This window comes from Denticeps clupeoides, chromosome 3 (genome assembly GCF_900700375.1).
Source record: "Denticeps clupeoides chromosome 3, fDenClu1.1, whole genome shotgun sequence".
NCBI classification, from domain to species: Eukaryota; Metazoa; Chordata; class Actinopteri; order Clupeiformes; family Denticipitidae; genus Denticeps; species Denticeps clupeoides.
In genome coordinates this window covers 27,276,923-27,293,688 of record NC_041709.1, presented here as the reverse complement: position 1 = coordinate 27,293,688, position 16,766 = coordinate 27,276,923, and the positions used below count along the sequence as shown (strand labels likewise).

The following is a 16,766-nucleotide window of genomic DNA, read 5'->3' as shown; positions in this document are numbered from 1 at the left end:
TGTCATGTTGCCTGCAAAGGTTGGTTTTTTTTTTTTTTTTTTTTTTTTTTTTTTTTTTTTTAATTCCAAATCTCTAGCCTTTATTCCAGTGACATGCTCACTCACATTCTCCGCAGCTTCCTATAGGATGTGAAAGCGCCTGGGGGGACTGACTTAATTCCATTCTGCTCCAGCCGTCTATGGAAAGAAAGAAAGAATGTGTACGTTTTCCAGTACATTTGATTTGCTTTGTCTGGGTTTTATGATAAGAGAAATTTTGTGAGCAAACAAAAATGTCCTAATTTACTCATTTACATGAATATTAATATTTCCCTATGATTGTGCATCACTGATTCAGTTCTGTACACAATTAGCCTCTAGTCACCTTCACCAAGACTGAAGATGATCTCTCTCTACCATGTACAGATATTAGCTTTTGTATCTTATCACAATATGTATTACCATGGTTTCATTATGCTAGGGTCATTGCCATGGATACCTAGAGGAGAGTCTGTACCTTTTAATAATGCACTGCAGATTTAAATAGATGGCCCACCCACGCATGGGTCTAGGTCATACTGTGTGAATGTTTAGGTGGAAGTGGGCTGAGACTGGGGATAAGAGGTTAAGTGTGCAAATAGAACAACATTTTCATTGGTAATTAAACGCATACTGTTCATGAGGCACGAAACTAGAGGTCAGTAGTAAATGTAGCCCATTCAACACTCAGAAGAGGGCAGGCACTCAATGTTGATGTGCTTTGTATGTAGCGCTAATATAATTTGTTGAAAAATGTTGATTTAGTCTTGAATCATGTTTGCTTTGTTCTTGAAGCAACTGACTTTAATGCAGAATGGTCACAAGTCTCATTTTCAGCTCTGCCAGAACTGAAAAATAATTGCATCATTTTTCAGCTCACTGTTCCTGTAATTGATATGTTAACATGCCCTCTGAACCAATCCAGATCGAGTCTAAAATTTAAATTGTCACGACTGAGGACTGGGTGGCCAAATTAGTGCAAGAGCAGGGCATTTTGGAAAAGGGGATTTTTTAAAAACATAAACAGAACAGGCACGAGGGCCACAAAAAGGAAACAAAAGGAACTAAAATCAACTCAGAGGCGTGTGTCCAAGGACAGGAGTAAAACAGACACAAAGGTACTGGTCTCAATGTTAATACAGCCACGCTGCCTGGGTGCCAACTGACCGCTCTTATGGAGTCCTGATCAATCCAGCCTAATTGGTTTCATCTTGGATTGATCAACTTGGACTCCATAATCAGGTGCATTGACACCAACTGTGTGCACCCAGCAGCCTCTGAGCATCACATAAATGAAATGGTGACCTTATTTCACTTTCCAGAATACATAGCAACTTGGCACATGCTGTTCCCAGGGCCAATATGGAATACACAAAATAATCTCTGCCTTATTCACTCTTTATTATATTGCAGCCATTTACTAAAGTTCCATTAATGTACACACAGCACCTCATATTGACATAAAAAAATTTCTGCAGAGTTATTAACAAAGAAAAATGTAAATATTTTGCTCATTATTTAATAGAAGCACCCTTTTGAACTAATACAGCCATGAGTCCTTTTGGGAAAGACTTTTGTCAAACTTTTGTCAAGTCAATTGTGCAGACAACCAGACCAGTTGTTCCACTGTGGCAAGCGCTAATGGAAGCAGCTGAAGGAAATCAGGTGACAACGCAGTAATTCTGTATCAGAAGGAAGTGTATGTTTGATTAATCAAAGTATGTTTGATGAATCAGTTTTTTTCAGAGTCGCCTCTTTTTACCTCCATGATTAGAAAGTGTTCAGCATAAACCTTCAGGACTGTTGGAAATTGTCCCCATTGTCTAACTTAAGGTGGTGGAGACAAGAGTGAGAAATGGTGCAATCACAGCAAAGGCTACCTGATTTCGAGAGACACAAATGTATTTTTTCACAGTCTCTGTACTGTACATGTTTCTTATGGAAATCCTCTGGCAACCAGTGGTGACCTGCTTGATATTCTTGGTACTCACATCTCAGTCATGCTGTCAGGCAGGTTGGCTGGAATGGCAGTCAGTCCTTTCCCTCTGCAGTCCACAATGTTGTTACTGCAGCTACACATTGGAGGACAGGAACCTGAGGCCAGTCCACACGGTTGTACAGTTGCATCTAAAATGCCTTCAGAGGAGGTGGCACAAATGAGGAGAACATGCAGAAAACTCAGTCCTACACAAACCTACAGGAAATGTGACATTTTTGTCCTCTGAGGGAAGTGTTCCTGGACCTTCATTTGTCTAATGTTCAGTCATTTCTGTTTACTACTTTTTGCCAGTTTACAGAGGATTGGACCAACAAGACTAACCTGCACAGGTGAACTCCTTCTTCTGCAGCTCCGCCAGGTTGAGGCCGCGTAGTGTGGGTGGGGAGCTACACTGGGTGTACAGGCCAAGTGTGGGTCTCTGACGCAGCCACTGAGAGAGCCATGATAAATGGCAGTCGCAGAGCAGGCTGTTGGAATGTAGACGACTGGAGAACATTGAAACAGGAAATTGAAATGAAACAGAGGTCCAGGTTTTAACTGCAGAGTGGCTCTGGGGTCTCAAATCATTGGATTATTTTTTCTTATTGTTGTCTTGATCTTGTGATATAGTTCACACCATAAATGTCTCACACTTTCTGCAGCTGTTAAAGCAGTTAACCATCCACTATTTTGTTAAAAATATTGGGATGGCCTTCCGCATGCAGACTGTGAAGACTGTGAAGTTAATTAATCATCAGCAAAAACATTGTTGATTGTAGTTTGCCTTGATAGAATGATAGAAGAATCTGAGATATCAGGCCAGGCTTTTGGAGGTACTCTGATCCAAAGAGGGCTTGTGTAGAATTGAACTGTCTTCTATATTTAAATTAGATTCAATGCCATTTAAGCACTTTGATTTCATAATATTATAAAACTCTTAACCCATCAAAATAATGACTTTCTCTGCAAAAAGAAAGGTCACCCTACTCCACCACTGTCCAACCACACCCCCAAGAACAGTAATTTGACAACTCTGACATATACAGTATTTTAGTAAAACCCTTGCTCCAACTGTGGTTTTGTTTGGAATCCAATGGTTCTGGGCTGACAAATGGAATTAAGTGTTTCAAAAATATCACAACCAGTACTCGGTGGCAGGCACAGGAGCAGGATTCCAAAAATGTAATGCTGTGGCTGAAATTCCTTCATGACTCTCCAGAGTAGGACAAGCTTCCACACATGCTTGATCATAAAAAAATATAAATGATGCTAAAGATTGAGCAAAGCAGACACCAGACAAGAAGAAGTACGAGTTTAAGTGGCATGAAGGCTGAGTTGGAAGTGAGTGAGATGCAGTGAGATGCAGTGAGATGCTGTAACATGTTTTGTATACGTGCCTGTGATCCACATAATGGATATTGATTGTGGACATTATAGACAAGGACCATTAACCATGAAGTACTCTGGAAATGGTGTTGATCCACAAGAACTAAATATGGGTGCTGATCCAACAACTGATATGGGAGGGATATGAATTACACAGGATATGCTGAAGGATCGCTGGACTCACAAGGTGCGGAGTTTGGGCATGTGGTTGAAACTGGAGACCGGGATGGTGCTGATGTTGTTGTTGTTCAAGGTGCTGTGGAGAAATTTAAATAAAGACTGTTGCATTTATTGAAGATATAACCAAGAGATCAGCACAAAAAGAAGGGGACACTCACAGAACCTCCAGAACTCGAAGGGCACGGAAAGCTCCATCCTCAACGCAGCTGATGTGATTTTTGTCCAGCTGTCTACAAACGTTCACCAGCAAGAAAACAGACAGACAAAAAACAGCCATTATTAAGATGGTGGACCGATAACAATAGTTTCTTGCCACTGAAGGTTTATGCAGAGAAGCAATAAAGGAAGAGAGTTGAGGAAATCCCAACTCAATTCATGCCTCACAATTATGTTCTGCAGATGCAACTTCAACTAGAGGCTTCTTGTGGCACCTCGCTACAAGGATTCATTCACTCTCTTTCCATAACCGCTGCCGGATCCCATCCCACCATACACATACACACAGTACACATGGTGGGAGGGAACCCGGAGGAAACACACACCACCACCGGGAAAAATATCTGATCAATAATGGATCAGAGACTAGGGGACAGTCTGTATAACAGCACAGCATTTAAGTGCATGTAAATGTCGATACTCACAGATTCTTCATGTCAATGGCACCACGGAAAGCTCTCCTGGGAACGGCCTGGATGGCATTCTCACTCAGGTCCCTGTCGGCACAGCCACAGATGATTCTTTTATTTTGGTACAGCCTAAGTTGCCATTTATTAGCACAGATACGCCCCAGAGTACTCAACGTTTCAAATCTTAGATTTGCTTCTAATATACCAATAGTGCCAGGGGCATTCTCATGGCACTGACTCTATAAAAGATCAGACAATCATGGAAATGGTGACTCCAGTTTCCTTCAGCAAAACAGAAGGGGAACAAAAAGGCAAAGAAACTGTGTGGAATTTTGGGAGTGAGTAGACCTCTGCAGTAGGGCTGCACGATATTGGGAAAATATACGATATGCGATTTTGTTGTTGAATATTGCGATAATGATATTTCTTGCGATATAACATTTCCCTAGAGAAATGCTTTTTAAATTATTTGGGCCTGTCAGAATGACAGACTATTTTTCTATTGTGCTGGGAACAGGTTTTTGGTTCCCTGAGGCTAACTGCTGAAGCTAGCGACCCGAAAATCAAGGCGAGGCCTAAGGCCTCCTACGATCTGACATATGGGACGAGTCGCTACCACCAACGGGGGTTTGGAAAACCCGGAAAAATCCGGAAAACTGGGAAAAACGCACAAATCGTGACCAAACCATTAAAAGTGTGAAAATATTTGTTTTCTTAGAATTTGCAATGACAGGGTTGACATATGGCTTGTCTCTGTATGATTTATGGATTATGCACAAATTTAAAAAAAAATGTCAATGGGCAAAAAAATAAATAAATAAATACATTTTTACTTTGTTGTGTGAGGTGTGCTATTACTTTTATAAGCGATGGGACTGGGCGTGGCCGAGCTATTAACACTCAAACAGGGTCATTTCCCATTGAAATGTATTGAATGCTAATTTTAGCATTGGTAGCATTTGTAAAATGGGACCCCTTTTAAGTACTACTGCTACTGTGTCATTGCCAGCAAAGGGGGCCCTACAAGGGGTACTGATACAGCAGCAGCGCCAGCACTGTAATTCAATGGAATCTTAAACCAGCAGCTTCATTAGGATGCCAATCAGCCACATTATTAAGACCACCTGGCCCGCTTAATTAGGGACAACCTGTCTTTTAGCCACATTATTAGGGACGCCCTGTCCTTCAGCCACTTTATTAGGGACGCCCTGTCCTACAGCCACTTTATTAGGGACACCTGGTCCTTCGACCACTTTAGTAGGGAAGCCCGGTCCTTCGGTAACTTTATTAGGGACGCCCTGTCTTTCGGCCACGTTATTAGGGACACCCTGTCCTTCAGGAACTTTATTAGGGATGCCCAGTCCTTCTGCCACTTTATTAGGGACTCCCTGTCCTTTGGCCACTTTATTAGGGACACTTTGTCCTTCGATTACTTTAGTGGGGACGCCCGGTACTTCGGTCACTTTTGTAGGGACACCCTGTCCTTCGGTAACTTTATGGTAACATGACGCATCTTGGCCACGGCCCACGCCCCTTTTTGATGTTAGCATGCTAGCATTAGCATGCTAACATGCTAATTTTAAAACATGCTCGAAACATCACCAAATTTAACGTGACGCATCTTGGACACGCCCTCTTAGCGTTTTTGGTGTTAGTATGCTAGCATTAGCATGCCAACATGCTAATTTTTAAACATGCTCCAAACGTAACCATATTTACAGTGACGCATCTTGGCCACACCCTGTTAGCGTTTTTGATGTTAACATGCTAGCATTAGCATGCTAACATGCTATTTTTTCAACGTCAACAAATTTCACATCACTGCCTGCTCTATTGGATACTTTAATAACACTTGATTTCACAGCTGAGACCAGCTCAGGAGGTTATGCCTGCGCTCCTACGAAAAACGCCCGGACCGGCCCATCAAAATTTCCTCTGGAATTTTGGTTTCTAGTTATTACTATTATTAGCTTGTTAAAAAATATATTTTATAAATGTAACAATCATTCTAAAATAAACATGTAATATATATTCATCTGATCTAATTAAATGTAATTCAGGCTAAAAAGAAACAATATGTCAAGGAAGCTGCAAATATTTAGACTTCTAAACATTATGAATGACTTAAAACCCTCAGCAGATATTCTGATTTCTGATTTGCTGTTACCATAGACCTGCCAACACAATTTGAATTGCTTTCAAATATTACTTTTTCTTTACATGTAACCATCTACTTTTCTTTACATGTATATCACCTACTTAGGAGACGGATATAAAGATTGGTCAGATTTGGACACACAAATGCTTGGCACATAAATTAATGCTGTGTCTGAAATCGCATAGTACCTGAATAGGTACTTCATTTGAATTACATTTTTACAGTTTACACTTGAAAAGAGCCGTTTCCCACCATGTTTCGAACATGACGTCGCCTCTCCCGCTGCCTTATGGGATAGTGAAGTGTCCATCGAATGCCTACTACAGAATTCGGTTGAAAGTAGTAGGTCATCCGCATACTTGTCGTCTACTGTTTTTCGAATACTATGAATTCACCGCTCAGCTTGTCCGGTTCCAGCCTGGTGTCGGTGTCCAGTTCGCACACGCAGACAGAAGTACATACTGTTTTTCACATACAATATGTCGTGTGTCAGAGGAGGCCAGCCATGAGTTGGGAGCAGCATGCCTTGCTGGTGAGATACGCGCCGACGGGACGGGCGCGCCCGGGAACTGCAAATAGTTAACCATGTTACGGATAAATGTGTTCTGTTGGGGTTCGGGATGTGTGTGTTATGGGGATTTAATTTAGTGTGTGAAGGGTAGAAACTTTACACCAGGACGTAGTGGTGTAGGGCTGGAGGAGAAGAATGTGGAAGCCGGAGGAGTAGGTATTGGCTGTTGGCACAATCTACTGGCTTCCGTTCAATAAAAAAAGATAGGCGGCGTCTGCTTTTTAAATGGATGGATGATGTACATAGGAGGTGGAGTGAAGGATGTATATTAGAAGGCCATACAGGGGTTAACCAGTCATCAAACAGTAGACTCTGGGGCAATAAACACAGATAGCTCTGGTCCACCAAACTGAATCATGGGCAATTTATGGAGTGATGTTTACATTCCCCAGCTCTGCTTATCTATTCTGGCTTCTGGAGACCATTAACAGAGACAACCAAAGTATCTAATCTTACCTTTCCATCTCACTACGCAATGGGTTAAGAGTGACTAATGGAGGATTTTCTGGATGGATTGAGTTCATTCCCAGGAAGATGAACACAAAGGATGGGTGCTAAATATTAAATAATACATAACTCATTCTTACCTATTGGTTTTAATTCTAAAATATAAGGATGTTGCTGTTCTCACCATGTAAAGTCATGGTCAAAAATACGTTTGTTAATCTAATGTGAAAGATTGGTTTAAATTTAGTTCTACTTCTTTTGATGACTGAGGATTGCAAAGTCATCAGGGCATGAAACCTATGAATTTTATATATATATATATATATATATATATATATATATATATATATATAGTAATATAGATATATATATAATATATATATATATAGATATATATATATATATATATATATATATATATATATATATATATATATATATATATATGTTTATTAGATATGATGTACAGGGGGGTCCACTTAAAACCCCCTTCAGGTCAGGGTTCTAAACCAGCACTGTGAGGCAGAGAGACAAATTAATACAATTTCACTGGGAAAAGATGATGTGATGAATAAATTAAATAAAAATAAGAATAAAATCAACAATACTAGTCTTGTCAGATCATCACACACCCAATGAATTCTGTCTTCATTCTGTCTTCACTTATCATTCGGTCAGCAACCTTGGAGTAACAATAGACAACCCACTCTCCTTCTCAACAATCAGCAATCTTCCCGCTCATGTAGATTCCTTCCCTACAATATCAGACAAATTAGTCCTTATCTGTCAACACAGGCCACCAAGATACTGGTTCAGTCCTAATCTCATGACTGGATTACTGTAACTCCCTTCTAGCTGGTCTCAACCTTCCCAAATTCTCCCACACCACACCACTGCTATGTTCCCTCCACTGGCTTCCAGTCACTGCACGTATCAGATTCAAAATACTGATGCTGGCCTAAAAGCCAAACATGGAGTAGCACCATCCTACCTCACAGCCCTTATTATACCTCACACTGCACCTCGTTTTCTCTGAGCCTCCCAGTACTGCTCGCCTGGTCCCTCCATCTCTGAAGGTATGAGGAAGACACTCATCTAGGCTCTTCTCTGTCTTGGCCCCTCAGTGGTGGAATGAACTTCCCCTTGAGGTCAGAACAGCACAGTCACTGAGCACTTTCAAACTGCACCTCAAGATCTTCCTCTCTAGAGATTATTTAGATTAATTTGTAACTTTCTTATTGTCTGACTTATGTATAGAAACTACAACACAGTGAATATTAAGACTGTATTCATTCATTCATTCATTCTTGTAATAAATGTCATTAGCATGAACATTCATTGTCCTTCCTCTGACAAAAGGGAAGCTGACATCAGTGACAGGAGCTGCTGTGTATGATGGATTTCCATATCTCTCACAAATGACCAGAGGTCTCGACTGAGTGCGCTAACCTCGATCTCAAACACAATGAAAGACCAGACAGCCTGTGTCCTAAATTTCACTACAATAAAATGGCTGCTTCCCATGTGAGGTAATCCATGGTGTAAATGAAGACATGACTAATTGATTCCCCTGTCCGCCCCAAATAATTTCCTCCTGCTCTCTTTGTGGCAAAGGTGCTGCAGGTGCTTCATTTTCTGCAGACAGTGCCACACCTGGCCCCTTGTGTGTCACTATACTGATAGATGGTCAGTATCAGGTTTTATGAAAGAAGAAAAAAAACACCATTAAACCTACATTATATTTACAGTAGAAAATAAAACCTGAAAAATATGAGCTCATGGAGACACATTTCGTAACAAAGTAGGTTCATTTTAACAAATGCAGGTTAAAGCGAAGGAAGAAATATGTCAAGAAATGCTGCTGTCTTCTCTCGGCCAAGGATCATTTAAAATGGCAAAGCATGGTTGCCGCATCCAGACTAAAGAGGAGCAGGGCCATGCATTAGTGCCTATGAAATTGACATCTTGCACATCTGCAAAGGCACCATCACTGTTCAAATGTGTAAACAGAGCAACATCTGCTCCCATCCAGGGGATATAATTTTTGTAGATTATCTTGCAAGTTGATGCTAAACCACATATTCATAGATGTCGAACTGGCCTGATTGCAGTCCAGGCAAATTTAAAACATTTGGCACATCATTTGGCAGCTAGAATCCCAAATAAGGCAAAAATTGGACAACATTTTTCTCCCAAAACTCCAGCAACTGGTCTCCTGAGTTCCCAGATGTTCACAGGCTACTCAGTAGTGACTATGGACCTGTCTCAATTTTTCTGGCCTCATGACTTTCTTCTCTTCTTACATCGTGGGTACACTGTTTCAGTTTAAACATCTTAAAATATGGCCTGTTTTCTGCTCTGAATGACACATGATTTAAAAGGTTACATATGTTCTACACAATGTTATGTTTGATTAATTTTTTTCTTGGAATTTGTAAAGTGTGACCTCTAAGTGGAAATAAGACAATAAGACACATATGTTGAGAGGAGTCACGGGCCCTGTTTTTCCTACAGATACATGTGGCGCTGCTACACAGCTCCCACCACCCAAAAAATCCTTGATGTGATGTCAGTTTCTAGGATACAAAGGCATTCCCAGTTGTGCCCCTTTCCCCAAGAATGTCATGTAGCTACGGAAACAACTGTTCACATGTGTTTGTTCGATGCCGTATTTACTCTAGTGCACCCTGCCGCCTCATCATGCATCATCCATCAATCCCATGTCACTTCCTCTCGGTGGCTTGTTTCCTTGTCGTCTGAGCATCTTATCAGCGCTGCTCTCTTTCATGCCGTGAACTCTGCAGAGTGCCACGGATCAGGCGCTGTGATGCTAACACGTCCTTCTAGCTGAGAAAAGTCACACAGAGGAAAACAGAGAAAAGCAACGTGTGAATTTTTGATGGTGCTCCTCTGAGCTCCAGGCTGCCATGCTGAATAAGTCACCAGAAGACGCTTATGAGTGAAGAACCGCACACTCAGATACCTGGAAACACTTGCTCAGCCCTGTCTCTTTTGTTTCTTACCAACGATGAATGCTGCTCACCAAGATAGATGGTGCTTTGTACCAACTATGCAAACCCAGGGAAGACGCGGTGCTGGGCCATCACCAGTACACAGCGCTTCAGACGCTAATCATCATCATCTGGGTGTGTGTGGGTGTGTGTCATCACTGCTGTGTTGCCTCAGGACAGTAAGGATGGATGTTTTCTAATGAACCGCTTCTGCAGGCCTTTACACTCCCACCGCTGTCTCCATATGCCTGACAGCTTCATCAAGAAACCTGCATTAATGAGCTTTACCATGATGGGGGCCATTTCTCTCACTCTCTCTCTTTCTTATTTGTCTTTGTGTCATCATTACAGCTCCCTAGCAATCAAAGAGCCGGCTTCAGGCAAAAATGTGTTAAAACAACTGAGAGAGTCAAAAAGGACACACACACAAACAGGCGCAGAATGTAAATGAACGTCCACATCAACATACAAACACACACACACCTACAGGGAGGGTTGATACGATTAAAATTATAGTCATATATAGAAATAATCCTGCAAACACACAAGCATGTGTAAATAAAATAAAAGTAATCTTTGTACACATGTTTGTAGCATTTTTTATGCTACAAAAATGCATTGACTATAAAAAAAGAAAATAATTTAAACCTGTCTAGTTTCAACAGTTCATAATCAGTTCAAGTTGAAGTGCGAAAAGGTGCGCATGTTCACGTAGTTATCCACACAAAAATTCCACTTGTCACCGCACTTAATAAAATGAGACGCTATATTTCCTAAATCAATGCTTTATGGGAATTACCGTTTTAGCACCTATGCAAACAGGCTACGTTTGAAATTCCTTTTCAGGAGACGATCGGAGAAGTAAACATACCGTGTTTTTATAGACAAATAGGAAGCAAAGTTTAATTAGCAGCCCACAACACTAGACGGCAACTTGAGCAGCACCTTTTTATGACGTTTTATTTAATAGATACGTGTTTTATAAAATTAGCCTCTGAAGGGGTGAATTGTTGCAGATTTATAATAGCCACCCCTCCATCCCAGAATCTGTAACCCCCCTTTGGCTACAACTTTTTTCTGCAAGCTCTGCAAATGGGTCCTGGTCCTGGATTTCTCCTTTAGCTTCTTTTGGATATCCTAAATATTCCCACACAGGAGACTTCAAGCGCTTCCTAGGTGGAGTAGTCACTTTGTTGGTTGTCTCTCATCATCCTTCTGCCATGATCCGCTTGGGGTGTTTCACTTTGTCATTGCAGGTCACACTGTTCTATGTCTTTGGTTCTTGAGTATTTTTTTAGTTTTTTTGCAATGTTGGGAAAGTCTTGACGTTTCACAGCACAGATAATCATCGAACCGGTTAATCCTTGCAACTCTACAAATACCCCACTGAACCCTGGGAAGGAAGTAACCCCTGCCATCACCGGTGCAGTGGGATCAGCTTCCCCACGGCAACATTCCGCGTCTGTGCCGACCTCGGACTGTTTGAGACCTCTGCTTGCAAACACAATAAAGGCCATCCAAGACCATCATCTTGGCGGCAGCATTTCCTCTGTAAATATTGAGGACATGCTGTGTGACACCCCAGGAGTGATGTGTTTAATTGAAAAATCCTCCTCCAGGGGCCACTGAGGGATGGAGGGATGAGTGGGAAAGAAGAAGAGAGACTTTGAGCGTCTTTGTTGTATTTTTAATCGCTTGCCTTTTTTGCCCGCTGATATTTACCCAATTTTGATTGGCTGTTTGCATTAGGAAATTAAAAGTTAGTTTAACCCGGTGTTAGCTGCTCCATCAAAGCCCTTCTTTCCCTGGTCATCTGTCACAGAGGAGCTTAATTCAACTGCTGAGCCTTCAGGACAAACATTCAAAGGAAGATACGGTGGCATGAAATGCCCAGTATCACAAATGAAAATTTTTATTTTGCTCTTTTGACACAAATGCTGAAATAAATTTATTTTATGTCAAATTTTACATTGTTCATAACAGGTGTTTTAAACAATGCAGCCTGACCTAAACTGAAGATTGTGTGGGTGGTGTTACCACTGCACAGATCCTTCTAATTTTTATTTTAATAATATGAGTTGGCAGGAAAATGTACTTTAGCTCGGTTGGAAACATTTTGTTTCTTCAAATGGCTTGAAAGTGCTGTGTCCCGTTTACACGAGCGGAGGACTGTATCGAGTTGGTTCACTGGGAACTTTAACGCTGCCATTACTTTTTCAGCTTTCTGCCTGGTGCTGTGTGGATCTCTGCTTGCCTTTCTTTCCATTTCTCAACACTCAGCTGTGATATCTATAAAAAGTCTGAATCCCCATTTTCAAAGGGACTTTTCTGTTTCTTCCCAGAAACACTACTGGGTCGTTTGAGAAAAGAGAGCAGGGAGCAGAAGACAGATTTTCAGCAATATTTCCACTCACTGACCTCACAACCAGTCACTCTAGACTTGGTCTTTACGTTTTTCATGGTTTTTAAAATGTGACTAAGTGAGAGACAGAGAATGATAAAAAATACATTTTTAATGTTGCATTTTTAATGTTGATTTAGTGCATTTTTAATGTTGATTTACCTGAATGGTTTATTGCAAGATTGACTATTTTAGCTTTTGACTAAAAAATATCTAATCCAATATTCATAGGAAGTTATTTAAAAGGTTTGAAGCCCATCCTTCAGATCTTTGAGCAGGTCTCTGGATATCAAGAGCATTTATGAAATCAAATGTAATTATTGTTCCTATTTTTACACTGATGCAGTCCCTGTAAGTTACTGTAAAGATGGTTAAAAACATACTTGAAACTATTTTCCATCGAAAACCACATACACATTCATGAAGCGTGTAAATAAAGCATGAGTTTTATTATGTGTTGCCCCTGAGGAACATTTCTCTGCTCCTGTACCCCAGTCCCAATCCAATTACCGGCACATCACAAGACTGGGTACATTAGACACAATCCACCAGAGTTCCACTCGATGATCAACAGTAATACGTAGAGTATGTGGTGGGGAGGGGTGTGTGTGGGTGTGTGCTGCTGGTCCCAAACGTTCCAGTTCCAAATTCACTTCTTGCTTCTTTGCATGTGATTATGATATGTGTGTGAGAGAGAGAGTTAAGTGTGTGTGTGTGTGTGTGTATATGTGTGTGTGTGTGTGTGTGTGTGTGTGTGTTTACTGCTGGCATTTCTGAAGCCACGTCTAGGAGCCTTTTAATTGGTATTCCCCCAGAATCCATCTGACTCTGTTACCTGCTCGCAAACAAGCCATTCAGCTTAATGAGAACACAAAGCATGCACACACACCCTCCCCGCCACCCCTGTCTAGACACATACACATACACAAGCATGCACGCACAAGCAGCCATTACTGTCAAGCTTACTGCTCAATCAGCACTACACTCCAGTGAGATCCTACATGCTAATTAGAGCCAAGCCATCATTACAAAGTGCTCCTGGTAATTGCAATGTTAATTAGCCTCGTCTGATTGCACAGAGAGCGGACCAGTGGCACTGATAAAGCCTTGGCAGTACCTCTGAGGGTTATTACAGTATTATCCAAAATCCAACAATGCCATGCTATATGACACCTTTTGTCAGTACTATAGGCCTGAAAAGGTCAGGAATATTTTGGTGGCACAAGAATTACCTTCATAATAACATGAAGCAAGTTTTATGCCATTATGGAAATAACAGAATAATTTATTATTTGTAATATATACATTTAATTTGAAGGTAATGATTGTTGTTAGTTAGTAATGTTTATTTCAAGGTTTGATAAGGTTTAATTACATTAATATCTGTATGACATCACTCTGCATAAGCTCACCCAGAAAGGCCCAGGTTCAAATCCCACTTACTGCCACTGCGTCCCTGGGCAAGACACCAGTGGGGCAGTGGTGGCCTAGCGGTTAAGGAAGCGGCCCTGTAATCAGAAGGTTACCAGTTCAAATCCCGATCCACCAAAGTGCCATTGAGGTGCCACTGAGCAAAGCACCGATCCCACACACTGCTCCTGTCATGGCTGCCCACTGCTCATTTTCATATATAAATATTTGAGCAATTCTTTTTTTTTGCCCATTTCCTGCTGCAGTTCCCAGAATGACCTGGCAAGACCCTGAGGAAGGTTCTACAACAAAAGCAGCAGGTCTGGGTGTGGAAGCAGCACAACAGAGGACAGAGGTAGCACAAAAGACCACACCCAGCCATAGAGAGAGGAAGAGAGAGAGGAAGAGAGAGAGAGGGAGGGAGGGAAAGCCATGAATGAGAGAAGGGGGACAGAGAGGACACCGAATTAATTGCCAAACTCATTCAAAACAACATTCAAAAACATTCATGTGGCGAACTGTCCAGCACGGGCATCGGACACTGCATCACACACAGATGGCATCCCACTGTGAGTGTGTGTGTGTGTGTGTGTGTGTGTGTGTGTGTGAGTGTGTGTATGCCCCCTGAGATGTGCATTATGAATTTATCAAGGCAACGTGAGAAAATCCGTCCTGGCTGGCTGGATGTTGAAAGTGCATGTGTGTGTGCTTGTGTGTGTTAAGAATTTACATGCTTATCGACTGAACACAGAAAGTCCATATGGCCGTTCCCTAATGAGAGGGAGAAGGTGTAAAATTTGCAAGAACATCTGTCCACCCTCCTTCTCTAGTCGTCCCTCCATACACCTTCCTGTTGTTCTCCAGACACCTTCTCCATCATTATATGAGAATGTCATAAAACATAAAATATGGCAGGATTTTCACTTATTATTCCTGAATGATCCAGATGGTTACTGAAGCAGTGACAGGTTTGATGCCAACATCAAACACATGCCAATGACCTTGAAAATATGCAATGGAATGGAATTTCGATGAACTCCACGTACCGCATTGGGAAGAAAAGTCTTACGTTCATGCATTTATCATGAAATGAGTGTAAAATTGTCTGATGAAATAAATAAAGTAAATCCCTCTTTTAAATCTGCCCTCTTTCACCTTCTATCGGTGCCTGTGGTGCAGGACTCACAAGGGTGCCTGCACTTTACACCAGCAGAAAGAATCTGCTGTGTGGCTGATAATGGCTTTTACCCACAACCACATTCTCACCTGGGAAAATGAGACTGGGTGTGAACTTGTACTTGTCCTCACAAATATTAGAAAAGAAGTCTGCACTAGTCTACATGAGGACAAATGCTTCTTAAAAATTGGCATTTTTTGATGTAAGGTTTGTCTGTTGCACATTTGCACATTTCTCTGAACGCACATAAATATAAACTATGAAAGCATGTTTGTATATGTGTTATCATAAATATGTAAGAGAAACAGAGAGTGTAGGAGTGAAGTGTGTACTCACAGTCTGGAGAGGGCAGGGTTATTCTGAAACAGCAGCTCTGGCAGCTGCTGTAGCCGGTTTTTGTTCAGACGTCTGCAGGGCAGGGTGAAAAGGAAGAGGAAGGGGTCAGAGTTCAAACACACGCTATTGGGTGTAATGTGTCAAGTGCTTATTTCCGAGCACAAAATACATTCAGTGCATTTTATCAACAGAACATTTAAAACATTGTTTTCGGTTCTGTGAACAAATTAAAGCGACGACTAAATGCAAAAGGTGTAGGTTGATTTAAACACAGAATGTATTTAGTTCCTGGAAAAGCAGGACATACACAAATTTCATCAAAAAATTAAAAGACGAGCCCTACACACAAACACACTCTGGGGTGGGATATGTCAGAAATAATGTAGTTTATGATTAGTTTAGACTAATAGGTCAGAGCATCTCCAACAACCATTTGAGGTGAGGTGTCCCTCATATACTATATCTGCCAAAAAAAGGACGAACAGAGAAGTACATCCATCAACAGGATGATTGTCAAGTACTGACTAGCAGAAGATAGCACTAGACTACATAGATGCTGTCAGAACACACATCAGTTCATCAAATGGACTGATCTGAGAGTCCATGCTGACCCACATCTAGCCCCAAAATCTCCAACAATGAGCATCATACGTTCACCACAGAGCAAGGAAATAAGGCTGGTGGTCTGAAGGGTCTGACTCGAGCAGCAGGATGTACAATGGTAAGAATGCAAGCCAGCAGAAGATGTGTGATACTTTTGGTCAATGTTCTGCTGGGAAACCTTAGGTCCTGTTTTTACACATATGCTACTTTTGACATCTACCATAACATCATTGCTGACCAAGAACACCCCATTCAGCACCACACCACATTAACTGGTGAGGAATGGTTTGAGGCACATGACAGTTCCCCAATAGTAGGACTGAAAGTACCCCGCTTTCCAATTCACTTTGGATATTTACACTTAAAGTATTTCATTACCTGAAAATAATAAGTTAAATGTGCAGTGAGAGTGTTTTTTATTGTTTTGATACACAGCACATGGAAATGGTCTTCTGCATTTAATC

General features: G+C 41.3%; 1 protein-coding gene across 2 annotated transcripts in view; it reads right to left on the bottom strand.

Annotated features, from left to right (window-relative positions):
* Positions 1 to 16,766, bottom strand: part of slit1b (slit homolog 1b (Drosophila)) — a 51,048-nt gene that overhangs the window by 27,514 nt on the left and 6,768 nt on the right. The window contains exons 4-10 of one of the 2 annotated variants that reach the window (XM_028973233.1): positions 15,700 to 15,771; positions 4,204 to 4,275; positions 3,721 to 3,792; positions 3,567 to 3,638; positions 2,339 to 2,502; positions 2,010 to 2,154; positions 106 to 177 (exon numbers count right to left, since the gene is read on the bottom strand). In XM_028973233.1, the coding sequence (XP_028829066.1) occupies positions 106 to 177; positions 2,010 to 2,154; positions 2,339 to 2,502; positions 3,567 to 3,638; positions 3,721 to 3,792; positions 4,204 to 4,275; positions 15,700 to 15,771 (669 nt within the window). Of the gene's footprint in view, positions 1 to 105; positions 178 to 2,009; positions 2,155 to 2,338; positions 2,503 to 3,566; positions 3,639 to 3,720; positions 3,793 to 4,203; positions 4,276 to 10,040; positions 10,162 to 15,699; positions 15,772 to 16,766 lie in introns of those variants that run through there. The other variant, XM_028973234.1, reaches the window with a different exon arrangement.